Below are 27,762 nucleotides of genomic sequence, written 5' to 3'. Positions count from 1 at the left end.
TTTGTTTATTGCTTTTTCTCCTCTCCATTCCCTGACTTTTGTTGTTGCTGTTGTTGTTGGACTGCCAGTGATCGTAAATCTGTAGCCATTCGCTGATGTTTGTTGTGCCTTGGTTTTGGTAGAAGCTGAGCCCATTTGTAGAACCAGGAAGCAATTTCCCTGAAATTGCTGTAGTGGCAACTGGAGGACTTGGAGATCCCTGTGGTGCTTTGTGTGCCAATGCTCAGCTTCCCCTCCTGACTGCTGAAGAACCGTGTTCTCCCATTCTGTCTTCCTTAAGGTCCTGAATGCAGGCTTATTCTGGCAAGACCGGGTACAAGGCCAGGTATTCTGGCAAGATCAGGTACGCTAAGAAGGCCACGATATTTCCTGAATTTCTGCAGTGCATCCAACTTCAGAATTGGCAGTAGTAGGTGAAAAGAATAGTATCAAAAAGTATGCACAGTAATGGGAATCTGGCTCTTGCAGTGATAAATATAACATAGGTTGTTTAGTGCAGGTGACCTACAAAACCAGGAGGGGTAGATTAGCCACACAAAGAAAAACAAGGAATAGAAGTAGCAAGATTTTTCTGAACAGTATAAGCAGCCACAGCCGCCTCTGAAAAATGATGTGATTTGGATCCTACTTTGAGTCTGACAGTAAACTCTGAATAATGTAAATATGTGATATTTCATGCTTAACAAAATCTGTGCATCTCAATGCAGCTAGTAGGTGCATGAGGAGCTATTGCTGCTACACCTGACTACAACTTTTCACCCAGGCTCTACTCTTTGGAAGAGTAGAATTTGACAACTAAGTTAGTAATATGGGGCACCTTCTGACTTGATGAAATTTAAGTACTTAATGACTGTTTACGCTCCAAGACCTGTGGAATTGTGGCATGCCTCAGCTAGACTGTACAAAAGTGCCTGTACATGCTTGAAATTAGTGTTTTCCTTTTGACAGGAGGTTGGACAAGGCAGCAAGGACTCCTTTGCTTTGCTGGGGAAAGCAGAACACTCCTTGAAAAGGACTTCATTTTTGTGTTCTCTGCAATGGGACACCATTCTGCTGCTACCTCCCTGAACAACTGCCCTTTCATCTTTTTTGGAAATTTGCCACATAGAGAAGGCACCTATAGGTGCAGGCCTTTGTTGCAGCTTGCTGTCAGATACTGTTTCAAATGTTGAAAGCTGAGCAGAAAGCTGTTTGGGCTCTGAGTGCAGCTCTTGATTCAAATGCTTCTTCGAGTTGCTGGTAGCATACACTTACAGCGGTGCTTTTATCTCTGCTACACGTGGGCTCAGCATCTAAGCAGTCCTAAAATACCTACTGGACCATCCGTTGCTAAATTGCATCGGGGGCTTGTTGTGTTGTTTTATTTTGTGCGTAATGCCATCTTGTCCACATGCACTACGGGGATCACCTTTCAAAAGCATGACTATTTCTCATGGTGTGGGTAGAACATGGGAGGCTGTTCCTGCTTCCTTTGTGTAGGCTGTAGCTCCTTTTTGCTTTGACATTGTAAGAGCGACTAAAGGCAGACTACACGGTAATGTATTATGGGATGCGCCTCTCTAAGTGACTTACCTGTAGGTGAACAGGTTTCCAATGCCAACAGTCACATCTGGGAGCTTTGCAGGAGCCCTCGCAGGAGCAGCAGTTGGGATGGCCATTGAAGCAGATTTGTGACTGCTTGTTTATGAATGCCTCTCCCAGCTGCAAAACGGGGTACCGGAGGCTGTGTGACAGCGCTTGATGCTGATCAGGTACCAGCTTGGGGTGCCACTGGAGCAGTAAGGACAACGCAGAGATCATAATTTCACACAGGTGAAAAATAACAGCAAGGAAAAATACCAATGGGAGGATTGCCAGAAAGGTCAGCAGTAAGCAGTGTGTCTCATGGACCTGGCATGTGGAGGAATTAATTTTCTTAAAGAATTTGTACACATAAAAACAAACAAACAAAAAAAAACACCTTTGGTAAAACATCACTGTTGTAAGAAGTACAGTAATACCCTAGAAAACCAGGTGACTACTTAAGTCTTTCGGTGAATATGTATATAATCGAACAAGAAGGTGCTGATATTTGGGCAAAGAATTGCCGAGCTTAGGAGTTGACATTCACAAAGCTGATGAATTTGCTGTGTTTGTGGGTGCTGATTCTTGAGGATATTGTTCTCAAGTATTGTGGCTTTGTGACTTGTGACTGCGGCACAAGTACTAAAGCTTCCACCCATGAGTCTTACCACTAAAAGAAGTATCAGTGCCATAACCCCAGAAGATCCACCTTCTCCTTATCATGGAGTTACTAGGAGTTGGTTGCAGAGGCTTTCTGAGACTACCACATGTGCCCCAATTCATTGTCATAGTCAAAGGTGGATCACAATGTGCAGTTCACGAGTGCTGCTTGCGAGCACATATTGCTGTTTTTAGGGCTGTCCCCTTCACGGAGGCAGAGGAAGTGTTAGACTTGGAAAGCGATTGGTTTTGTATTCAGACTGTGACCGAGGATCCTGTATCTGGCAGTGGCTATTACCTGTTCAGAAGCAATATTTCAGTTTATTTTTTCTCTTACATTTTTGTGTTACAGAGTTTGGTATGTATGTGTAATTCAGATTTAGAAGAGCATACAGAGACAAGTGTACATACAAGCCTTCTGTACTCCTATATAATGTAATGTATGTCATCTAATGCATCATGTGTACTTCTGTATAGATGCAAATGCGTGCAGACACCTGCATGCGGAGGGCATAACAAACTTGCTTAAATTAGACAGCTATCTGTACAAATTCTCAGAGGATTTGCAAGCGTGAAATACAACTTCATAACAAAAGAATTTCAATACGCAGCACATTTAAGGACACCCGAAGCTTTTGTTTGTGTTCTGGTTGGTGGGGGTAATGCTCCTTTGGCTGAACAGGAGGGGCTTTGTGTTGCAAGTCCTGACACATTTCCTCTGGAAAGCTGCAGCTCTCATTGTGCCAGGTCACCTTTTAAATATTTTCTGTGTTCTTTTTGGAAATGGTCGGCAAGTGAAAGGAGAGAGGGATTAACATGATGCATGTCTCGGTGTGCTGTTATCAGGACTCCGGGATCTGTTGTTTTAAGAGGCTATGAAAAATACGCAGAGAGCTTGTATTGTGGTGTATTTTACATCATTTGCTTAATCTACCTCTCTTTATTAATGTTCCAATTTTGATCACTGGGGAGAATATACCACATCTGTGTTACAACAAAGTCAATTCCAGCTCACTGCATTGGTCTATATTCTCTCTCTCCATCACCATCTGAATTTAGAGACTCGGGGAACAAGCTAGGTGTGAAGGGACCTATGGATGCTGTCTAGTGGAAGCCCCCCCCTTGGACCAGCTTTCTCAGAGCCATGACCAGCTGAGTTCTGGAGATCTCCCAGGATGGACACACATTTCTTGGGTTCCTGTTCCAGAGTTTGACCACTACCTAGCAATTTATTTATTTATTTATTTATTTATTTATTTATTTTTGTCAGAATTTTCTGTGTTGCAACTTGAGGTCCTTGCATCTGTCACTGTGCAACTCTGTCTTTCTTCACATGGTGGAAGACCAATAAAAACCACAAGCAGATGTCACTTCTCGTGGATGAACAAACCCACTCTTTCAGTCTCTCCTTGTATGCCACATGCTGCCGAATTTTCGTCCCTCACCTGTGCCACAGTTCTGGATTCTCTCCAAAAGCTGCAGAGATACAGTTTGTTTCCAGCTGTGGGGTGGTAATAAGCACTTGTTCCAAGCAACAGCTGACAAGCTGGAAGTTATGCCACCTGGCAACTGCAGGAGAAGAGTGCATTTTATATGCAAAGATCTGATTTTTATTGAGATACCACAAGCCAGTATCTTGACTGGCTTGTTCTTTGCATTGTGTCCCGCTGTTCATACAGCTGATGAATGGCCTGCTACTCTGCACTCAGACAGCACAGTCTGTCTAAAGATGTTGAAGAAGAATGTTTGCTGTAGTAGAAAAACCGTTATTATCACAGATGACTGTTGCTTTTTATTAATTACGTTAGAAAGGCATTAATCACTAAGCAATGGAAATAAACTTATTGGAAAGAAGTTGGTAAAATGTGGCAAATGATAAATGTCATCTTAAAATTGTGGCAATATGTATTTCGAAAAGGCAAGTGCTTACTATCCTTATCAAGCAATGGATTCTGATTTATTATATCACTTAAGGTTTGTCTAAGCATCTGGAATGAAACGAGTTCCCTTTAATGTGAGAGCTAAACATGTTTCTTGAAAGACCTATTGTCTTTCAGAGTCATTTGACCTAATCTGGCAAATTTTCCTGTTTATTTAGAAAACATAGGCTACAATTGCCAGTTTTATCATCTGATGACTAACACCAGTATAATATAAGAGAATATTGTGTAAACAGATCAGAAAGTGCGCACTTCAAAAGACTCAAGAAGGCGGTAAATACATTTCAATTTGCTAAAGAAAACAGCTTAAACTATTTAAAGAAATATCTCTCTTCGATTTTTTGTCTCAATATCCTAACTCTCCTTTAGCTAGAGGAGTCAGGCAGCATCTTGGATTTTCTGAAAACCTGATGAAAGCTGAGTGTGCTGGAGGCCTCCTGCTTATCTCTGTTGCTCAAGAACTGTCATGAAAACCCAAGCTGATTTTCTTCTTGCCTCTAGTCTGACAGAAAGCATAGTTTCCTAGGATATGTAAGCAATCAAGACTCTCTAAGTAATCTGCTAGAAAATGCCGATGTAAGTGACAGAAAAATCTGTTGTAATGGTAACAGCTTTGGAGTTTTGCAGTTGATGAAGATCGTGGTACTCAGGACATTGGTATGCCGTGCTTAGGTCCTAAATGTTACCGCTTTAGAATAAATCTATCACTGAAATACAGTGATTTGAAGGGATTGGTTGGCATTTTTATTTATTTTGCATGTTACCTTACTTAACTTCTTTGCTTCATTGCTGTGGAAGAGCTGTTTTTGAACATTGAAACACTCTTCAGACCCGTGTAGCTCCTTTTGACGGGGGAGCGTTAGGAGCTCAGACACACCGCTTGAGCCGCAGCCTGTTTTGAGAAGCAGAGCCCACACACTGCTCTCACGTGTGACCCTGCTGTGACTGGTAGGGTTGTGCTGTGCTCTTCGTGCTGGTGGACGTGGCCTTCCTGTGCACGGCCGACTATTTTGGGAGCAGAACAGCATGTGTGTGGGAGGGCAGAAAGCCACCTCTACGTGGTGATCTGATACTGCCTATTCTGAGAGAACACCTAGCTCTTCGTGTGAATTAGCTGCACCATGTGTAGGATCGGCTGGGTGGCACTGCATAGGGACCCTGCTGCTTTTGCTGTTGGCACACTCTTCAGAGCAAATGCACAGAGAGGAGAGATCAAAGAAGAAAAAGAAAATGGAGGGTATCTTTGCTCTTTGAGTTTCTCCTCTAGGAGCCCAAATTCCCTATCTTGAAATGATTGACAAGCTTGCCTCTGATTAAATCCTTTTCTTGGTTTTATATCTTAGCTTTATCTCTGGTTAGTTTTGCTTTTGAAGTTTCAGCTGAGCTCTGGAATACAAAGCTAGGATACAGCTCTGTTTCAGAAGAGTTATATCGTAGAAAACTTTAATAGATCACTTTGTCTTCAGGGAGATGCTTTGAAACTCATATCTTGATTGCTGTGGACGATCCCAGAGAGCAGATTAACAGATTAAAAGCTTGCTTTTTGCATTGGGTTAGCCTAAAATCAACACAAGTATGAATGGTAATAGAAACTCTCAAAAAACTATTGCCATTTGAGGGCTACTTGTGGCAGAAGGTCAAGCGCGATAGCTCTGACCACTGCCCCCCCCCCCCCCTAGATCTGATAGTTCCTATTTCAAAAACAGTTCAGCAAGTTGCATTCTTTCCTATCACTGTCATGATAGCCCGTCCGTGCGGCGTGGGATTTCTGTGTAAACTAGCTCCCTGTCATGAGAACAAACGCACTGCTCAGGTAGAGAGGAGAACTAGCAGTACAGCGTGTTCCTTGCCTGGGTTTCTCATACCTACCATGAACATGGCAGTTGTGGAGGCTGTGTTGGGATTTATTTTAGTTTATTTTACTTTATTTTAGTGAATCTTGGGATTAGGATTGTTTCCTCGTGGAAAGATGCATGACCTATAACTCCGTTAGTGTGGCGTGGATTTGAAGATGTGGGTAAAAATGATTATGGTTCATTATGTTCAAATTACCCTGCTGTTACTTAAAAGCCAAGCTCGTAAAGAGCAATAGTAGAGAGTAAATTGCTTCCTACTGTATTAAGGGATTCCATTATAATCACTGAGATGGCAGTGGTGGAGGAGTCTGAAAAAATGATCCTCATGTTACGGAGACAGGTTTAAAATCTGTGCAACTTTCTGATGTCTATTTTTTCAGTTGGTCTTTTTCATTCAAAAAGAGCAAAATCTGTGGAGGTAATAAATGCACGTGGTCATTCTCTGACCACAGAAACTCATTCTGCAAAGGAGCCCTCCAGCTGGATCATTCATTTGTCTGTTCACCAGGGAAAGTTTCCCAGTAGGGAGTTAGCAAGTGAATTTATTAAGTCTTGATCTTGGCTTCAAAGAGGAATTAAATGTTATCTTCTTGCCAAGAGAGATAAGCTTATTTTATGACAGTAGTCCTTTAAGAAAAGGGAAAAACTTTTTTGTTTGTTTTAGCAAGGTTCCTGAGCCTGCAAGCCACCAGTCAGCATTGCTGACTCAGTGCAAGCCACCCTGGCAGGTGAATGTGACCCACACAAACATCATATGCTGCTAGGACATCCCACTCTAATATGTAATGTTATGAATACCTTGATTTAAGGAATTCCTTTTAAGGAATTATTTTTTCAAAAATAGTCTAAAATTAGAGAAGAGACTAATAAAGTGCTGGGAAATGAGTCTCAGGAAGCTGGCATTCTTACTTTGTGTCAGATGAGGCGCCAAAGCATGGTGGGTTTTGTTTTTTTTTTTTTGTTGTTTTTTTTTTTTTTGGGGGGGGGGAGGTTGCCTGATTATGTATCAAGGCCATTTTGAAGTTAAAAGATGTTTCTCATTTTATTCAGAAAAGAAGACGATGAAGTGCAGGCATGATGTTGCAATGTTGCTTCTTAACAGAGAAGCCAAAATAACAGATTGTCATGAAGAATAATAGAGATCGTCTTGTGCAATAAGCGGAAATGATGACAAATTTGGCCCAAGTTGTTTGTCTGCCAATGATTAGAGAGAATGAAAGACGAAAAGAACTGTGTCAGAAAAACCAAGGTGCATCACATGCCATTTTGTATATGGATCACTTCATATTGTTTTGGATATGGCCGGAGATGTGACGCACAAGATTAGACACATAGATCAAAATGCTGTTCCCTATCAAACTCAGTTTGTGTGCTACTTTTTTTGGAGAACAGAAAAATGTTAAATTACAGAAAAAATGCCTCGATATGCAATAAATGATGCATTATCTGTCTGTATAATGTATGTTTTGATAAAATATGATACAGCATTTTAATTACATGCAATAAAATGTATAGCATATGTATAAATTGAATATCACATTCCAAATCTGCTCCCGCAGTACCACTGACAGGGTCTGAGATGGAGGCTTCTGCAGATCAGATCAGCATAGGCTTTTGTGTTGTACGATCCATGGAAGCACTGTGCATCATTTATATTTCACTCATATTTGGATTTGGGATTTGTATCTGTGATACCTTCAAAAAATCTGATGTAGGGTATGCAGAACCTGCTCTCCTGCCAGCTAAACAACAGATTTCTTTGCTCTTGATCCCCCTGTGTGTGTTGGCTGGTACTTGCATTGACTGGGCTATCTTTGTATGTTGTTTGACTTCACATGTGACTTCCAGCTTCCAGGAAGATAATCATCAACCTGTTATATTTTTTGTGTGTATTTGTGGTGGTTTGCTTGAGAGGGCCACAAAGGGTAGACAGGTGTACGTAACTGCAAAGAAGAAACATTTCTGAAACTTAACTTTTTCTTGTCTGTGTGTGTGTACACACATAAAGGCAAAGAACTTGTCTGGAATTGTTGCTATACCATGAAGTGGCTTGAGTTAGACAACTGCAGCCCAACTTCTGGACAAAATTTGGAGATAGGAAAGATCCCTTCTCTTCAAACCTAGAGGAAGGGGGAATAAAAAGGAAATCTTAGGTGCCTCAGATCATCAGTGGGAATTATTTGTTTAAAAAAAAAAAAAGATAACGACCACAGTTTTTAGTTTCTAGCAGTAAGTTTTTTTTCAACTATTAAAAAAGGTATTTCAGTTAGGTGCTTCATACCTCTTAAACGAAAGTTTTTAAAAATTTATCGAAAGTTTCTCGAAGCTGGAAGGATTAATATAATTTCTTGTAAAGCAACCATTGGTGGCTTCCTCAGTTCTAATCTTGTACTTCAGGAGAGGTGCTACCTTATGTGGGTGTAAAGCATCACTCACAGCTTAAGAATAGACGAGACATCAATTCTTTACTTCATTACTATGGTAACTGAATGTGTTCCCATTCCAGGGTATGCAGTGTATGTGTTTAGAGCAAAGCTTCAGAGACGGATCCCTAAACTCCTTCTGTTCCTCTCAAACATTTAACACGCAAACCTGCATCTCTTCTACTTTTTTTTTTTTTTAAGATGATTTTATCCTTTCAGTGAGGTAAAGATTACCTGGTATGTGCTTTGCAATCCAAATTCTGCAGATTTTTGTCACAGGAACAAATTGAGCAAAGCCATTAAATGATGAAATTTGGTATTCCACTTCCAGGATCCCTCTGCAAGTCTTTTCCTCTCACCTCACCTCTGCTGAGCTCCTTGCCGTGCCATCACCCCTTAGTAAACGGGGAATTGGATGCACTGGGACAAGGCAAGCCAAAACATCAAATACTGTAATTTAGATTTTAAACTTTCTTTGGCCTTTGGTACAAAATCCTTTAGTAATTTGACCCATGCTAAAAAGAAGGATAACAGACACTTAGCAAGTTCATAATACGATTTTCCAAGAAAACATCCATCAGCAGGAAACACAGAAACAGAAAATAGGATGTTGTTGCAGCTAGGTTACCAGAGTTAGGACACGTGCATGTCAGGTCAGAAACATGTTACTTTAAAACTAGCTTTTAGATGGTGTGAATATGGCACAGATGATGAAGTCCTTTGCGCTAACATTGTACGCATCTGGAGTTGTTTTATAGATGAGTTTTATAGTTAGTCAGATCTTGTTATTAAAATGATTAGTGGGGGATGTGTGCATATATGGACGTTAATGATTTATGGTATTTTGCTCTGTGGAGTTTGGGATGTGGATGACTGGAATTTGTTTTGGCTGAGCTTTATCAGCTGAGGCAGATGACTTGCACTAGAAACAAGCACAGAATAGGCAGAAATAGTACACGGAGTGAAGAGAAGGCATAATCGTGCTATTCATTTAAGTGAAAGATGAATGTGCTGTGTCTCAGCTCCTTTCAGATTAAATATACTGAATTTATTGGGAAATCAATCTGTGTGTCCAAGCAGTGGTACTACACGTATCCTTATGGGTGCAGGGCCCCAGAAAATACAACTCCATGGTAAAATCCTGGCAAAGCTGGTCTTCATGTTTTCCTCTGTCAGAGCTATGTAACCTTTCCAACGATGCCTCCCTACTCGTGTCTCCTGTGTTAGGTCCTTTGAAAAGAGGTGACTGCTAACAGTGCTCCCCATGTCCCTTCTCTTCTGCTCACCAGTCGGTTCAGTACTGAGGCTGTGTCCACAGAAACTGCGCTCAATAGGAGCAGCGCTGTGAAGCGAAACGGTGTTGAGGAACCAAGACAAACATGAGATGCCTTTTGGGGGTCTGCTTTTGACCGGCTTGCCTCCTCTGGCTGTGATTTCCACTAGCATTTGGAGTGCCTCGGCTGGGATTCCAGTTCAGCTCCACGCAAATGAAGTGCGATTTATGCACGTCAGGGTCATGCAGGAATTAAAATTGAAACATGGTAAATTTGGACTGGCAAAGTTGCTTCACAAGTATGTTCACGATCCAAGTTCAGACATTACCACAAATGTGAACTGAGTGCTCCTGCAGAAAAAAAGCAACAACAAAGCACCGTTTTATTTGCTTTTAGAGTGAACTGCTTTGTGGTCCGAATGGAGCAGAGCATTTAAATATTGTTCCATTGCTTCAAGGAGATTTCATCAGTGGGCATATGCCAGGGTGTAGCTGGTGGCTGATGGCCTCTGATAAGAAACTTGCTGAAGATAAGGATCAGGGTTTGATGGCAGTTCACTTTAACTACTGGTTACTGGTTCACTAGCTGGTGATTAATGCAGAATCATTTAAAGCCGTTCACACAACCCAGCACTCCTTAATGTTACTGGAACGCCTGTACGCTTTGCTACAAGTAAAAAGGGAAAAATGAGTTGCCCAAAGAAAGGATTTGGTTGTTCACCACACCCCCAAAACAAAACAAAACAAAAATCAAAAGCTTCTGAGATTTGTTCTTCTTTGGACTACATCAGAGCCCAGTATTTCAAAACTGCGAAAACCAAGAAATTGTGGATGTATTGTTTCGACATGGAAATGACTGTGACTCTGGTTTTCTGGTTTTGTTTGTTTTTTAAAGTTGAAAGTGGGCATTTAATATAGATCTGATGTAATTTTAACTGTTGTAACTGATGGAGTGCATGTGGGGCTTGAGAGACCCTTTCTGTGTCAGCGTCCCAGTGTGCCATGAGCCAGCAATTCACAGGTAATACCGCTTACCCATTACACCTGGTGGGGATGCTCCTAACCCTGATGATGTGAGATCGGCAGTTCTCATCCAGTTCTCATCCAGTGGATGTATGGGTCCTGCACCTGGGGTGCAATAACCCCAAGCAGAACTACAGGCTGGGAGAGGAGTGGTTGGAGAGCTGCCAGGCAGAGAAGGACCTGGGAGTGATGGTGGATAGTCGGCTGAATATGAGCCAGCAGTGTGCTCAGGTGGCCAAGAAGGCCAACAGCATCCTGGCTTGTATCAGGAACAGTGTGACCAGCAGGGCTAGGGAGGTGATCGTCCCCCTGTACTCAGCTCTGGTGAGGCCGCACCTCGAGTACTGTGCTCAGTTTTGGGCCCCTCGCTACAAGAAGGACATCGAGGTGCTTGAGCGAGTCCAGAGAAGGGCGACGAAGCTGGTGAGGGGCCTGGAGAACAAGTCCTACGAGGAGCGGCTGAGGGAGCTGGGCTTGTTCAGCCTGGAGAAGAGGAGGCAAAGGGGCGACCTTATCGCTCTCTATAGGTACCTCAAAGGAGGCTGTAGTGAGGTGGGGGTTGGTCTGTTCTCCCACGTGCCTGGTGACAGGACGAGGGGGAATGGGCTTAAGTTGAGCCAGGGGAGTTTTAGGTTAGATGTTAGGAAGAACTTCTTTACCGAAAGGGTTGTTGGACACTGGAACAGGCTGCCCAGGGAAGTGGTGGAGTCACCATCCCTGGAAGTCTTTAAAAGACGTTTAGACGTAGAGCTTAGGGATATGGTTTAGTGGGGATTGTTAGCGTTAGGTAAAAGTTGGACTCGATGATCTTGAGGTCTCTTCCAACCTAGAAATTCTGTGATTCTGTATAAGCCTGGTGTGAGATCTCCCCCCACCAAGATAGTCACGCGTATCTCTACTAGCTCATGTCATGCGTTGTTTAAGAAGCAGTGTGCTGTATGTATCCGTGCATTTGGTTTCCAGACTGAAATGCCAACACACGGGACATGGTTTGTGGTGGGGCATTGTGATAGATTCTGTTGTGGCTGTTTATGGCTCTAGGAAGTAACACCAATGTTTTCTGTACCTGGGACATCTCAATTTCTGTAACCACTTTCCCCTTGAAGGCCCTTAAACTGCATGAAAATGTTTTAATAGCTAGGATTATTTTATTTGGTTGTTCTTGTCAAATTCCTTGGGAGTAGAAAATTCACCAACAGTTTCGGCATAGAACAGGTCGTTTTGTTTTGTTGTTTTTATGGGAATGTTTTACGTGTTGCTCTCTGCACCTTCTCACAGCCCTCCAGGTACCCTGAACCCTCCTAACACTTGTTTTCAGTAGTAGGGAAAAACTGCAGGAAAGGATTAAAAGTGTTTTGTGCTTGCTGGCTCATAACTGTGGGCTCTGATTCACAAAGATTTAATCTGTAGGTGCATTTCAGTACCAGCTAGCCCACTCATAAGGCATGCACCTTCATGTCTTGGGTTTGGATGGTCTTAGGAGCCAACTGCAGGTTAGGAGTGGATATTCCTTTAAAACGAGACCGAATGGACTTTAAGGGAATGGGAAGCTTTTAATTGGGCTTAAGCAGTTTCTTAGCTATTGCACTGTATTATGTTCAACATACTTCAAATAGAAATGCTCGTTCTGTGCTTTGTGGCTTTTTGTTTTTTTAAATACAGGATACAGGCACGGGGCGGCTGCATGCTGCAGGGTTTGCTCTGCTTAATCTTGCTGGTTGTGGCCTAAGAAATGAGGACAGGCTTTTGTGTTCTTTTTTTTTTTTTTTTTTCTTTAGATGCTATATTCAGCTGGAGGCAGCCAGCCAAAACAGGTTTAATTAGAGGAAGTCCTTACTGCTGCTAACTTCTTATTTGCGTACTATTACATCAAAAGTTGCAGCTGTGACTCTGAGAAAGGGGAGGCTCTTACAGCTCTTCTTGCCATCAGCCTCACGGCACTGGAATCAGTGTACCTTTAGGGTGCAGTCTGGCATCCTGCCTCACTATCACCTCACACCCCTACAGCTCACACTCCACAGCTACACAGAGTGAAGTTATTTGGGTGTACAGGGTTCATTAAGGATATGTCTGTGACTAACCCTGACCAGGGCATTGTTCTGGACATCCCCATGAAGTATATTAGAAACACTGACATAAGTTCCCATGGCATGCAGCTCGGAAATTATGCAAGTTAGCTGCTGCATCTACTGAACGCTCTTTGATCATTAATTCTCATTTTGAATGACTAAACATCAAATTTGATATATCACAACATGGTTTAAATACAAATATAGGCAGAGGTTGCAGTATGAAATGTTGCTTAATGAACAGTGGAATTGGTTTAGGTTATTTACAAATATTTTGTTGACCTAAATGTTTAGAAGGGGTATTAGTGATGGTCTAATCTGCTATAGATCACCTGAGTAAAAACAAAGGACTGCATTACTAGTGTCTTGGTTAACCTGGGAATTTGGGTTCTGCTTTGTGACTCTGTGAAAATACCTTACAGTGTATGAAACAGCATTTATGGCACATACTGTTCTCACCTTTTTAATGAATGGTTTCTTTACCTCCCTTCCAGAAAAGACGACGGCGCATTGACCGAAGCATGATTGGGGAGCCAACAAACTTTGTTCACACAGCTCACGTAGGATCAGGAGACCTATTCAGTGGAATGAATTCGGTAAGCATCTGTGGATGAAGAATATTTCATTTTAGGGTACAGGATCGTTGTGTATATATATTGTATTACTAACGCAATAAAGAGTGATTCTCCACTGAGTTATAAGACTGGGGCTCTGCAATGTAAAACTGTAGAATAACCGGCCAGTGTCTTAATTCCAAGCCTTAGCTGCTTGCATTCCATGTTACAGAAAGCCATATAAAAAAATCCTGTGGTTTTGACAATATATAGCGGAGGCTGTATAAATTGTGAAGGCTGTGTGTAGAATACCTGTGAAAAATTTGTTCTGATGGCACGTGTGAACTAATACAGTGGTATATTATGAAATATTTTAGAGAACATCAGAAAAAAACGATATTTTAAATGTCTTATAACTCAGACTAGATTTCTTATCTTAAATGTTTTTAAATATTTTAAATATGGTTTATGTGAAATTATAGTTTACCTTGTTTTATGGTACATAGAAATATTTTTGTGCCGCCTTGTTGAGGTTTTCTATATTCTGTAACCCTGTTTGCACTCAGAATTATTTCCAGAGCAAGTGATGATGTCACAAGCAGGGTTTGTGGCTTCCTGTAGATGATAGGAGCAATAACGTTTTTTTGTCTCTCTGAAACTGAGAAACAGAGACTAAGAGAGAGATTGAAAATAAGCTTATAAGAACAGATGTCTTGTTCAACTGTGTTTTATATGAAACACCAATCTACTTGTAAGGCCAACAATTGTAATCTGAGAAAAGGGTGGTGTTTAGATACTGAATAGAAATATTTCTTAACTTTATTAATCCCTTATAAAGGAAAAACTTGTTATCAGTTGGTGGATGTTAGCAAAGGGGAAGAACGACTTCTGCCAGAGCTACCAGAATGGAGAACAGAGCTGCAGAGGAAGAAGTCACTTTTAATGTAGGCAAGTGAGGTCACTTGCAGTTTCAACTATTTTGCAGCTTATTGAGTTCAGAAAAAAAAAAAAAAATTATATATATATATATATGTATATGTATATAAAATAAAAAACTTGATAGCTGTTAGGGAAATGCAAAGCTAGGAAATGACATGAAAAATGCTATCTTTTCCCTGAAACAACGTAATGGTTTAGAAGTAATTTGTAAGAAACCATCTGTATGCAAGCTGAATGGACTAACATGGTTTCAACTTGACAAAATTCAATTAAAGCTAATTATCTATTTAATGCAGTATACAGTATTAATATTTAATATTTAATATTTAAAAACACTGTGAATTGAAATAAGCAAGTGATCAGTTTTTCTTCTTATTTCTATTTTAAAGCATGGCTTTCTGTTTTGTAGACGTTTGCTGTCTCCTCTGTGAGAACCTCTCTCATTCTCACAGCTGAACTGCCTCTTGGGAGGCTTGTGGTGATTGCCTGAAGCTTCACTCTTTCACCTCAGTCTTTCCCCCTGCTTGCCCTCACCTTTGCCTTGCATAATATTTAGTTTATCTCCAGATAGCATTTAATCATTGCTGTGTCTATGTGGACTTTCTCATTTTGAACACTCATTACTGGATATCTCTTTCTCTTATTTTCTTTCAGTTTGGATAATGTGCTGCATCATTGACCACAGTGGTAGTTTCTGATCCCAGATAGGAAGAGACTGTATGCAAAAAATAATCTTTAGAATTACTAATCTCTAGTTTTTTAACATTGTCTATTTTCTTGCCTCTTCCTTGGTAATTTGCTGTGGTAATATTGCATACAGTTTCCTTGTTCATTCTTCACAGTGTAAACTCCAAGGTCATGTCAGTGTTTCCATGTTTTTCTGCTGCTTAACTTTACAGTATGGAAATTATACTTCTTTGTGAGCCTCTTTGTGCCATCTCTGTTCTGAATAACTTAGGAGGACCTCCTGCAACTTCATTAGCTTTTTCCCATATAAATTTGGTTCTTCATTCACTATCTGGTCGGTGCCTCTCTTCACCAGTGTCGGTACTTGATTTTATATCCTTATGCTTCTGAGGACAGCAGTGTCCTAATTACTGAAATACTTAATTTTTTTTGCATTCTCTGTTGAGAGCTTTGCTCCCTTGCCAAATGTGAACTTAAACAGTAGGAATCCTCTGTGAACTCTTACTTCTCCATTTCCAGCACTTTCTTACTTTTACCTTTGTATTACATGGCAAACTCTCCCACTTTATTTTTCTGTCTTCCTACTCCTCGGTTTAGCCTTTGATTTCATGTATTCCTTACTTTTTGTAGTTTTTCTTTGTCTTGTTTCTCAAGGACCATCTGTGCTATTTCCTTGTTCTAAAAGGGAGGGAAAAAAAAGGAGGAAAGAGATTAATGAGACAGATAAACAGTACAGCAGATTGTATGATATTTAATTGGTGCAATCCGCTTCCCCTTCCAAAACCTTTAAATCCTTATCCTATCTAAATTAGACATAAGAGGGAAAAGAGCCACACTGTTGTATGTCATCAAAGGGAAGCAATAATGTCTTTGTGGAAGAAAAAAAAAAAAAAAAAGGCATTTAATTGTACTGGTTCTTGTAGCTCACACTGACTCAAAAGGAGGTTGATTCAGAAAGAATACCACCTTGTAAGCCTGTGATTTAGACCTGCTTTTTGGTCAGTTTTTAACACTATATATGTCTCATGAGAGATAAATATATATATCATTTATATTACATATAAATAATAGACATATATATAACATAGCTCCATGGCAATTTTGTATATTAAAAACTGTTCATGCAGTCAAACTAAAATTTGCTGGGATCCATTTCCCATACGTGCAACAGCCTCTGTGTTTTAGACTGGTAGCTCCTTATCCACTAGCAAAAACACCTATATGTGTGATCAAATACCAGAGAAACTTTTCCAATCTTTAGAAGAAGCACTCATAAAATCTACACTTTAGCCTTGGAGTTCGTACTAATATCCTCCTCTCTAAAGTTTTGAAGTGGTATAGGCAAGTTGTCAGGCTGGCAGCTGACATGTCCCAGAGGTGGTTTGCTGGTTGTTTCTGTAGAGGCAGCAGGTTTTGTTCAGATTAAATGGATTCAGTCTTTAAATTGTTCTTGGCAATACGTTAATGTGTAAATTAGATATTTTCTGAAAAAAAAAAAAAAAAGGGGGTTAAAGGGTTAAATACAAATTCCTTTTGTTCGACGGCTAACATGACATGCATAGTGAAGATGATGATCAGCTTGGTGAAATGTGAAAGTTTTCAAACACCACCCTATACATGTGGTTGTGCTCTTCCTCCATGCTTCCTTACAGAGCTTGTAGTCACTGGTGTCAGACGCACTAGAGCATTATCTCTGAACACTTAGCCCTGAAGAAAAATTTGAACATAGTATTGCTTTGCTGCAGCTGCATCACTTGCTTGGGGAAAGCACCAGGGTAGAAAACGGTGTGCTGCTTAAGTGCATTAAAAAAAAAAAATCAAACAAAAAAACTCAAATCTTTTGGTGAGCACTGCAATATGCTACATGTATTCTACTGAAGACAAAGATCCCAAAATAGGCCTTTCTTCATGTTAATTTGAGAAACAGCAAACAGGAAGGAATTATGCTGCTTCATTCTGTATGTGTGCGTATGTTTTGCTTTGCTGTGGAAAAGAATACAGTTCTTTTGCCTTTGTAGATGGGGAAAATGTCATGCATGCTACTTAGACACATGTCTCCAGTGCTGTTTTAATTCAGTTTTTAGTGATGCTTTGAGGTCTCTGTGATGGAGCATACGTGAAGTAGTTGTAAGTGGTGCCCTACAGACACAGGTTTCTTGCTGAAAGTTCAGTTTCAGAAGATGTAGCCTTAAATGCGTATTTTACCTTGTGCTCATTGTGTACTTGTTTTTTATGCTCTGGGGTGCAGACAGAAAAAGACCAAGCCTTTTAAGGTTGGAGTTTTCTTCCTGCAGGCATGAGGAGAAGATTATCTTGACTTGTGCAACACAAGCAGGAAAGGTCTATGGAGTCTTTCTTTTTGTTGATAGAAGTAATGAAAGCCATGGAGAGATGTGCACGTGCCAGGGAGAGAAGGATGATCTATCTACTGGCATCAGGCTAAAAATGCCTTGAAATAAGCGGTTTCCAGAGAAATTGGTAGACTCAGTATGATTTTAAAAAATGAATGCCCTGTCAGTTAAAGGAATAATATCAGTTAAATAAGGTGGGACATGCTTTAATGTAAATAGATACATTTTCCACACACCAAAAGCTCCTGTTTGGTTTTAAAAATATTATTTTAATTGTCTGAGGTTAGCTGTATACTGCAGATATTATCCAGATATTTTTTAAACTTTCTATTACATTTTTAATATAATGGTGCTAACTTCACTGGTTTATCATACTTGGCAAAGAATGCTTTCCATATAACAAGCTGAATTACAGCTTGTCAGATGGAGTGGAGTTGGACACCAGTACGAGATTTGATGAATTTTCTTGAGTAATCAAGTGGCTCAGTGAAAGCCTGAATCAGCCAGTTTTCTTTGGGAGAGAGGAAAAACTTCTGCATCAGCACCAGTTCTTCCATCTCTCCTGCTGAGCTGCCTGCAGAACTGAAAATTCCAGCAAGCCTATGTTGCATATGTCCTCATGCAAAAGTAATGTAGCTTTAATGGTAAAACTTGAAAACCAAACCAAAAAGAAAACTGGAAGCAAGACGACACTGTATGTAGTTCACTTCTAACTGCCTTTCTTGTTTTCTTTGCCCCACTTTCCCTTCTGTTTCCAGGTGAGCTCAATTCAGAACCAAATGCAGTCCAAGGGAGGCTATGGTGGTGGCATGTCTGCAAACGTTCAGATGCAACTTGTAGATACAAAGGCAGGATAGCCTTGGGGATATCTTTCCAGTAAGTATTCCACTCTACTCTTTAGACATTGTTTTAGATTAGTAAGGAAGGATCTCTCTACATATCATAATTAGCTCCCTATAAATAGCTGTGTGCCGTATGATGCATAATTTTAAAATGCACTTCTGTTATTAAAAGGTCAATATCATGTAAATATATTAATTTTTCTTTATGTAATGAACAAAAGATTGTCTTGACTGCATCAATCTGTCCTTATCTGTCCTTTGCAAGTAAAGTTAACTGTATAGCAGATTACATAAGTATTTTGTAACATGGTTAGAGTACCGTATTTTGCTACAATTTTTCTATTTAATTAGTCGCAATATGTGTAGTGTTAAATCAGTGAATAGTAATGTTATGGTAGGAAAATGGTTGCTCAAAATATTCAAAACTCATTAAAATGTGTTTTCTATGTTCCAGGTTTATGTGAGTTCCTGTATCTTCTTACCTGTGTCCCTTCTTTTGCCTTGGTGACTGCTTTCTGTGTTCATGACAAGAGAGAATTGATGGCTTATTGTTCACCCTTTGTGATTACTCCAGTGAAAAGTTGCTGTTCTGCTCTGATGATGCCATTTTTCAGATTGGTCCGACCGTGCCTTTCGGTGGCATGCACACATTGGCCTCTACCAGTACCATGGACATAGAGCTGTTAGGATTATTTTTAGGTTTTGCTTGTTTGTTTTAAGGCAAATGAAAGCACCAACCTTAGCTTCCTTCATCTCTCACAAATACTAATGCACAGCATTTTGTTGCTCTTTATTCTTTAAGCCTTTTCTCCACTCACATAATTTAGAAATGAGCGAGTTTTCATTAATGTTTTTAGTCTCCCATTGTTCATATCCATTTTTGAAAGGTCTTGGGCCTGCAAGCACAAATGATTATTTCATACAAAATCAGCAGAGTAGATGACCGCATGCTTTGTGAGGTTGCTTTATATGGTGGCCCGTTTGGTGCCAGAAAAAAAAAAAATCGCTTACTGCAGACTGATGATACTGTTGCTGGTGAAAATTTTTGCTGTGGCACCAAGTAATGCCTGTTTCTGAAAAAGGACGTGTAACTTTTAGCTGCTTCAGAGTTATGTCTTTATTTTAGTTTTTATCCAACTGGTCTTGAAATAATAAAGAGAGAGCTTGCATTCATAAGGCATTTGTTGTAAATGTTCAGTATATTTATTTTGAAAGAACTGACCTTGAGGCTGTAAACCAGTGTAGTACCGTATCTAAGTGTTGTGGAAGCGCTTTAGTCTATTTAAAAAAAAAAAAAAAAGGCAACATGTTTGGCTGCTTCTTTTTCTTTTTACAGTTTTTCTTAATTTTAGGCTGTATGGTCATTTCCAGTAGCAGCATGTCAGACTGCCTGCAATATTAGCTGAAAAGTTTAGTAGACCTCTCTAAGTAGTTGGCAGTTTCTGTGTACTAAATATTTAGGGGCCATGGAAGTTGCTAAGAGCAACATACTAATCTGGCAGAACAGATGCCAGTGAAAACAACATACAGGGTGACTTTTTACTAAGTTGGTAAAAAGCCTTTTGCTCAGGTTCCAAAGCATGTTTCTTTCACACGTTGTGCAACTTGTATTTTAATATTGCACTGTTTTCAGACTATCTCTGTAAATGGTCTTTTTTTCTCCTTGTTGGTGGTTTGAAACAAGTCAATGATTTCAGTCCTGGTTGAGTTACGTTTTTATGCGAAAAAATCATCCTAACAAGGCATAACTGAGCCTAGTGAGATCCATTTTTATACATAAACACGCATGTGTTCATATAGATTGCTGTCATAAATTATTCTTTATTCTTTTTCCATACTTTTTCTGATTTCACATTGCAACAGCTGTCAGATTGATTTGAACATGTATGAACCTACATACTCTTCTCTCAATTCACAAACACCACACCAAATACAGGGCCTTGGAGGTAGATCGCCTTCCCCCAGTTGTATTTTTGTGGTAGCTGTCAATTATCTGGTTGAATAGCTCCAGGTAGGCGGGTTAGTCTTCACTGATGAAGGTACTGATTCATAACGACACAAGATCAAGATGTTCAGTTGTCTGGGTGCATGAACACATGGCAATGCAGTAATTTTTTGGGGATCAGCGTTACCAATGCCACTTTATCGATAAGTCTTAAATATACCATAATTAGAAAATAATTTGAATTTTGCCATTGGTAACAGCAGCTTAAATTTGCTTGCCAAAACTATCTTGCACTTGTTAAAATGTTTTCAGCTCAATAGCCAGAAAAATGAAATTGACATATTTTTATAACAGACATACTTTTTTTGTACATTGTGTTCATTCTTGAATAAAGTCAGTTCAGTGTTGGCTTGTAGATATTAAAAGGAAAGTATTGACTTTGATTCAATAAATGTTTTCTTTCAGTTGGTGGCCTATCCTTTTCTTTTTCATAAGCTACATTTGCATTAGAAAAACAACTGCAGCCTACAGACAAATTTGTGGTGAAAATTCTCTGAAAAGTAACTTGGTAGTATGAGTAATAAGTAATTTACTGGGCTGAGGTTTTTTTCATGTCACTTGACCCTATTGTTGCCAAGTGTATTAAACCATAATTTTATTAGTAGTTTTGTTTCATTGATTTAGTGTGTATACCAAAGTTGTCTTCAAGGATCTCAGAGAGGTTTCCCAATAAGAAGTAAATTGGAAGCCTTCATAAACAGGATTTATTTCCTTTTGACTACAAGTGGTATGTGTGTTTCTCCATTGTGACACAGATTATTTTACTGTAGTGATCAGTAGAAAACGAACTATACACCTGATCATAATAACATGCACATCTGCATTAAGTATGCCACAAGGCACAGTGTTGTCTACTCTGTATTTCTTTCAATACATTCACTTTTTATATTTGACAACCTTAATTCCGTAAGCACTAATTTACTGCTTTAAATTTCATGCTAAGTTATTTTGAAGACTAATACTGAATTACCTACATCATGGCAGGTTTTTGAAATTGCCAATTGATGAAAAAAAAGTATTTCTGAAGGGAATGAAAGATAAAGATAAAACCATGAGATAATGATCAACTAGAATGTTCTCTTTTTAGCTTTTTAATATTTAAGGTTACTGAAAGCTTAGATTTTTGAAGCTTAGTACTGCCTACAAAGGTTTGTCTTGAAAAGTAGGTGTTTTTAATGTGTCCTCTTAAGGGAGTCAGCCTGTGCACAATTAGTCCTTGCTCTGTTAAGCTGACTGAAGCTGTTGTATGAGTCTGTTCATCCCTTGTGTCTTTTTTTAAATGAGAAGACGCTGCATTAGCAGCAAGGTCTCTGAATAAAGTCCTGGGCCCAACAAGCACTGTACTCTGCAGTGTTGTGATAACCCTCCTCAAAACAACCAAAACGTCCCAAGCCAACACCACACTACCCCTCAAAAAATCAACTCTTAGATTCAGAAATCTTGTCTACAAGGTGACACATTCTTACCAAGTACAATGCATGCATCACTGCAGCACAGTTACCTTGAGTAATGCAGTGCTCCTTGTCTCTTTTCCTTGGGGGTGGAGGGTGGAGAAATGGGGGGTAGGCAATTAACCCATTTATATTTGAAGTCTATGTTTTAAAACTATTACTATTTATTTGGTGCATGCATGTGAATAGGGCACCTTAACAACGAAGAGAAAGTGATTTTTGACCTTCATAAGGTAGGTCTGTCTGCACCTTATTGTTTTTCCCAATCACCATCTTCTTGGAAGATATCCATTCTCGTTGCTCAAAAAATTTGCTCAAAAAAAAAAATCATGAATTGACCGTGTTTTCTGTCTTTTTATGCCTTTAAGAAAAGAAAGAAAAAAAAAAAAAGTACTATCTCATGCTGTAACTATTGGGAAGCAATATTTTGGTTTACCAAAAAAAAGTATTTTTATTTTTTATTTTTTTTTGAATCAACTAAATGGAAGGGGCTCAAGCAGTACACATTCACGCAGATCAAAAGCTTTTGGTGGTGATTGCAGGCAAATGACTGTGATCCCAGATTAGGGGGTTTTGGATTATTGCATTTATTTGAAAATCAGCCATAAAATTCCAAATCCTTATTCCATATCCCTTTTTCTATTTCACGACTTATCACAGGAAAGTATGCACCATTTGATTATTCTTTAACATTTTTTTATTCCTTAAAAACAGTTCTTAACACAATGGAATGATGACATCTAGGCTAAACTTCAGGCGTTGTGGTATAATGCAATTCTGTGAGAACAGACAGTTCCATCAGGACACAAACAAATTTCAGAGTAAAATGTGTTCTATGTATGTACATTCTAAAATGTATTTGGGGTGAGGATTTGAGGCTTTTGAATTAAGTCTATAAAAACATGCAGGTTGCAGCTACCAGCTAAAATTTGCCCTAAAAAAACATTTTACTAAAGGTAAAGGTTCTTGTCTTAAGTAACTTTAGGGTATAAAATGAGAATCAGAACAAAACTGGTTTATTTCTGAAAGAAGTATGTTCACCTGCTTAGCGGAGACTGATGGCGTGCGCAGCATGTGCCGCTGGGAAGCCAAGACGTGTTCAGCGATGGAATTGCCAAACCATGAGTAAGAGTCCCCAGAATGAGACTTAATGGAAATGTAACCTTTTCCTACAGGTAGCAGTCCGGGTGTCAAAGTAACAGTAGATAAATTTTATGTCATTCTTTCAATGCTTACTGTTAGCTGGTTAGGAGAGATTTCTGTGGGTAGACACAGTAAGCTAACGTAACCAGTGGTCATCGTGAACTTGGAGAAGTTACTCTCTTTAAGTGCAGGCTGCATTTCTTGACTCACTGCTCTGAATATACGACTGTCGAGTTCCTTGGAAATAAACAAAACACACAACCAGACAAGCACAGTGAAACAGCCTTGATGGATGTTCTATCGTATGCAGTAATAGCAGATACTAAAATAGTATTCTTGTAATATTTAAAAAGTCTGTGTAATGGAGAGGAATTTTGTGTGCTTTATATTATTTCAGAAGAAAATCCATTGACATACACTAACTAACAAAACAAAGAGCTCCTACATGTTCACCGCCTCACTAAGCATTATTAAATCAGCTAAATGGATGCCTAAATAAATTATTTAATTATATGCACCAATCAATAGCTTTTCAAATATTTAATTGTATTTAGCATCCCTAATGACAATGTGCGAGCATAACATATCCTTGACTGTATTTTCATTTACAGTTACTATAACATTACATTTACCGAAAATAGCATCCTAGCCAGTGATCAGTGCAAATACTTCAAATGTGAACCAGTAAAACTGCATAGGACTGGTCCCATCTACTTATACTCTGCCTGTGCCAGGACTGACGCTGATTTGTGTGCCCAGCTGACTGTACTGAGAACTCATGTAGTAAGGGGTGTGCTGGATTTTGGTTTTGTTTTCATTAATGGTTTAGTTTTAAACCAGATCAGCTTCTTGGCGCTTATGGAGAGTAAACCTAGAAGTGAGTGGCATGCGATCAGAACCTTTTTTGTTGTTGTTGTTTGCTTGCTTGTTTGTTGGGAGGAGATACGGAGAAAGGCAGCATTGATAGTTTAACCTGGCTGTGGAAAAGCATCCAGCTTTCTAAGGAAAATACACTGTTCAGCTGAGGGACAAAGCCTAGCCACAGCTGGACCTGTGAATGCTGCTCCTGAAGTTACTTCCACCTCTGGAATCCTTTATCTCCATGTACTAGGCTCACTGTAGGTTTGCCTGGGTTGTTCTGTTTGGTCTGGGGGCTAACTGCATATTGAAAACATTGCTAAATGGTCAACTGGATCATCACCAGCAACCTCAGGCAATATGATTTTCTCATTTCTACCATCAGTGCTAATTCTGTCTGTCATCACAGTGCAAGGAATGGCTTTCTGTCTTCATACACTCTTAACAGAAATGGTGAGTTCAAACCTCAGGTAGGTTACCTAATAAGCTAAGGGGAAAAAAAAAAAAAAAAAAAAAAAAAAAAAAAAAAAAAAAACAACTCGCTTACTTAAATATAACACAAAATAGTATGACCACATTTATGAACGATTGAACTGTCATGCAAAAGGCACAGTTTATTTGTTATAACATAACTAGTCATGCATGTCATGGGGGCTTTTCATGGCACCATTGGATTGTCTAATTTTTTTTTCCAAAAATGTGGTGCTGTCTTTTTAGAGACATGAGAGTAAGAGAGCCTATTAACAGAGAAGTAGAGCATTACCTTTACATTTGGCCTATCAGTTCTTTCATGTGAAGTGGATGCCTCACTTTTGGGATTTGGCATGTAGTAGAAGACATTCCTGGCATGCTGTGACACAGCAGGGTTGGATATCACTCTGATTTCCCAGGACTTCAACAAGGTATGCAAGGGTTGCGATAAGCTTCATTACTTGAATAGTGACCTTGAGTGGAGGAGATGTTTTAGCGTGAAAATGAGCTACCCGCAATAGATATATCATTTTTTCCTGAAAATGGTAAGGAGTAAGGAAGCATCAAATATTGATGTCTGTGTTCAGGGAGTGCTGTGGTTTTTCAGCGGTGCTCTGTCTCAGAGACACAGGCAGTTGTTTACTAGGAACGCGCTTTGTTTCTCCCATGCTACACCTTCAATGCCATAAAGAGGCTTTTTTCTTGTTTTTTAAGTCTCACCATTACATTGGCCTTTGTAGGTTATAACTGGCACTATCTGCAAGGCAATACAAACTCATCTCGCATTGGTGCATCCAAATGCACCAATGGAGGCCCACCTGGATGACTGCTGTTGGTGCAAGCAGCCCTCCTGTGCCACACAGGATCAGGGCTTTGTCTTTTCCACCTGCTGTTGTTCACCGTGGTCCCTCACCAAATGTGTGAAGCAGGCTGTTGTGCAAGGCCAGTTCCCAAAACACCACATCTAGGAGGAAGGTGTTACTTGGAACTGATTTCGAAGTCCTCAGGTTTCACGAATTGCAGCAACAGTAGGGAGATGGCTATTCTGAAACCTTTTTCCTTAGGAAATCATCTTTATAGTAGTAATAAAACATGCAAGGAGCCGTAGTCCTTGGAGAGGAGTACACTTTCCAGGTGGTTAATACTAATGTACATTTTGGCACTCCGCAGCTTTTTCCACCTGTCACAATTTAACCTCCTGGAGCAGTAACAGTCATCTCCTGTGTATGGTGTACGCATTAAGCAGCAGAGATAAAGTATGGATATGGGGGCATTATGCAGCATTTCTATTCACATTCATAAAAGAAAAAAAAAAAAAGCATTTCAGAACATGTAATTAGGGAATCAACAGTCACGCTGCAGCAAACAACACTACTGGTTTGGAGGGATGGAAGATGGGAGGGGACAGATAATAAAGGTGGAAGAGTGAAAAGACAGGAGGGTGAGTGGAGGAGGAGGGTAAACTTTGATAGGTGTCCAAACGCTGTGCTCAGGCCAGGTCCCTGTGGTGCTCTTTTGAAGAAGGAGCTATTGGCGACAGCCACAAAACCAGAGCCCAGTGCAGCAAGGCTTTTCATTTTTCACTGTTTTAGGTAGTAGGTGCCAAGCCAGATACTCTTTTTGTAAATTGCAGCAGACGTTTGGTTTCCAGCTGGCAGTAGCAAGATCCATTAAAACATGGGTAGGAGCAGCCCAGGAGAGCAGGACTGCGTAGTGAACAGAGCTGGGAAATTAGTCTCTTTTTGACAATTTTCAAAGTCTGTATGAAATAAAAGCTGTTTTTCTTAATATGGACACACATGGGATGGTGCAATGAGTGCCCTGCAATACCACGCCTGTTAAGAAAAACATGCAGAAGTGTGTTTCCACACCCACTTGCTGGAGCTGGACAGCGTAAGGTTGCTGCTAAGGGACCAAGTCCCAGTTTCCTTTTTATTGACTAAAATTGCCCGTATCTATCAGTGATTGCACAGATGCTGTTTTCCTCTGAGACTGCCAAAATGCATCTGGCACAGCCCTTGGATGGGAATTAAACAGCCATGGCATATTTTGGCTAAGAGCTTCCTTGCTCCTTCTCTGAATCATAACCAGAGCAGTGGAAATATGTGACAGAAGTAAACACTGTGGCTAATGCAGCAGCTCTGTAAAACCTAGAATTTCAAAGTTACAGCGAGATGACTGCTTACTAAAACAATTTTAAACAGTGTGTTTTAAAATACACATGCACCCTCGAATACGTACAGCAAAATGAAACAGTGCTGACCTACACAGACCCGGTGGCCTGCGCTGTCCCTGGCGTACACACTTTGATGAAGTGCAACAATTTCTTCTGCAAGGCTTGTGCTGGATGGCCACCTGGGCACAAGCCACGTCTCGGCCTCTGTGTGTGACATCCACTTGCCTCTTGTGTGGCAGCGCTTTGAACCTCCGTCCTGCAGCCTCGTGGAGGCTGGCACAGTGCTCGTACAACAGAGGTTTTGTCCCAGCCCCAAGAGCCAAAGCTGCCACTGGCGGAGGTCTGCCAGGGCGAGACTGGCTTGGGCACAGCTCAGCCGTTTGGGTTATTTGGGCCATGTCCCTGCATGGTGCTGCTGCTTTCCTAGCTGCACATTTACATCATGTTGCACCTGGTTAAGAACACCCTCCTGGGATCGTTTTTCTAAGTAGGGTACCTAGCAAACCCTGCAGAAGGGAAAGCTGTGCTAAGGAACTGCTGCGGGGTCTTCCTCCCGCCCACCCCCATTTAGCAGGGCTGTGCCAGCCCGCCCAGCTAATGGTAGGACGTCTGGAGCTGGTTATTATCAATACAGTAATCAGTGCTGTCACTGCTTGGAGAGCAGTGATCAAGGATATGCAGCTGCTCATTTGGAAAGCTTCCTCATCTGGAAAGCTCCACACCCATGAAGAGAAATCCCCTGTGGGACTGTCATGCCTTCTAAATTTATGCTTCTCTGTAAGTGGGAGATTTCCATAGTCCTGTCCAACAGCCCATGCCATATGGCCCACAGCCCCCCTGCCCCACCAATATTATCAGTCCTGATGTTCGCATCACATGTTCAAAAAGTTGCAGTAAATACCTGGAGAATTGTTGAGTGGACACCAGGCACACTACATGGGTACCTGCATTAGATAGCTCGTTGTCCCAAGGTAAAGGCAGCTTCACAGCACACCAGGTTGCTACAAGCTTTTTCCAATTCAGAAACCTACAGTCAAATTTTTGACCATAAATGAACCCGTGACTGAGAATGGCCTGTTCTAATCAAGCAAAGAGGATTCAGATTTAGAGGACTGCAAAGAGTTATAAAGATTTTACTTAACTAAGAATACATTTGTATGGTCCAGGACTTCACTGATTTTCTGTTTCCTTTGCATGACTTTTTGCCCAAATTTCTCATATACTATATTGTCTGCATTTCTGTTCCTTCACTGCATATTACTTAAGGATTTGGCTTTCTGAAAACTGTTTCTTAAGACTTTATCCACTACAGATATTGCTTGTTTCTCACCTGAGGTCAGTCTTAATCCTCCCGTCACTACTGGCACCATAGCCACATTCACAAGGATTATCAGGGGTATGCGGAAGAAGCTAATGAATTCAAGTGATGCTTGAAGTAAAGAACACAGGAAAACTGAATATCTCTTAGAATGTTCTTC

General features: G+C 40.2%; 1 protein-coding gene across 3 annotated transcripts in view; it reads left to right on the top strand.

The window, feature by feature from the left end:
• Nucleotides 1-20,589, top strand: part of CDC42SE2 (CDC42 small effector 2) — a 79,670-nt gene extending 59,081 nt beyond the window's left edge. For all 3 annotated transcript variants that reach the window (XM_032206151.1, XM_032206149.1, XM_032206150.1), the window contains 3 exons: nucleotides 13,302-13,403; nucleotides 18,097-18,214; nucleotides 18,635-20,589. In XM_032206151.1, coding sequence (XP_032062042.1) covers nucleotides 13,302-13,403; nucleotides 18,097-18,195 — 201 coding nt within the window. In that variant the 3' untranslated portion in view covers nucleotides 18,196-18,214; nucleotides 18,635-20,589. The remainder of the gene's footprint in view (nucleotides 1-13,301; nucleotides 13,404-18,096; nucleotides 18,215-18,634) is intronic.
• Nucleotides 20,590-27,762: the final 7,173 nt, after the last annotated feature.

Source organism: Aythya fuligula, chromosome Z (assembly GCF_009819795.1).
Source record: "Aythya fuligula isolate bAytFul2 chromosome Z, bAytFul2.pri, whole genome shotgun sequence".
NCBI classification, from domain to species: domain Eukaryota; kingdom Metazoa; phylum Chordata; class Aves; order Anseriformes; family Anatidae; genus Aythya; species Aythya fuligula.
Note: the sequence above shows the minus strand (reverse complement) of the source record. Positions and strands in the feature narration are given on the sequence as shown.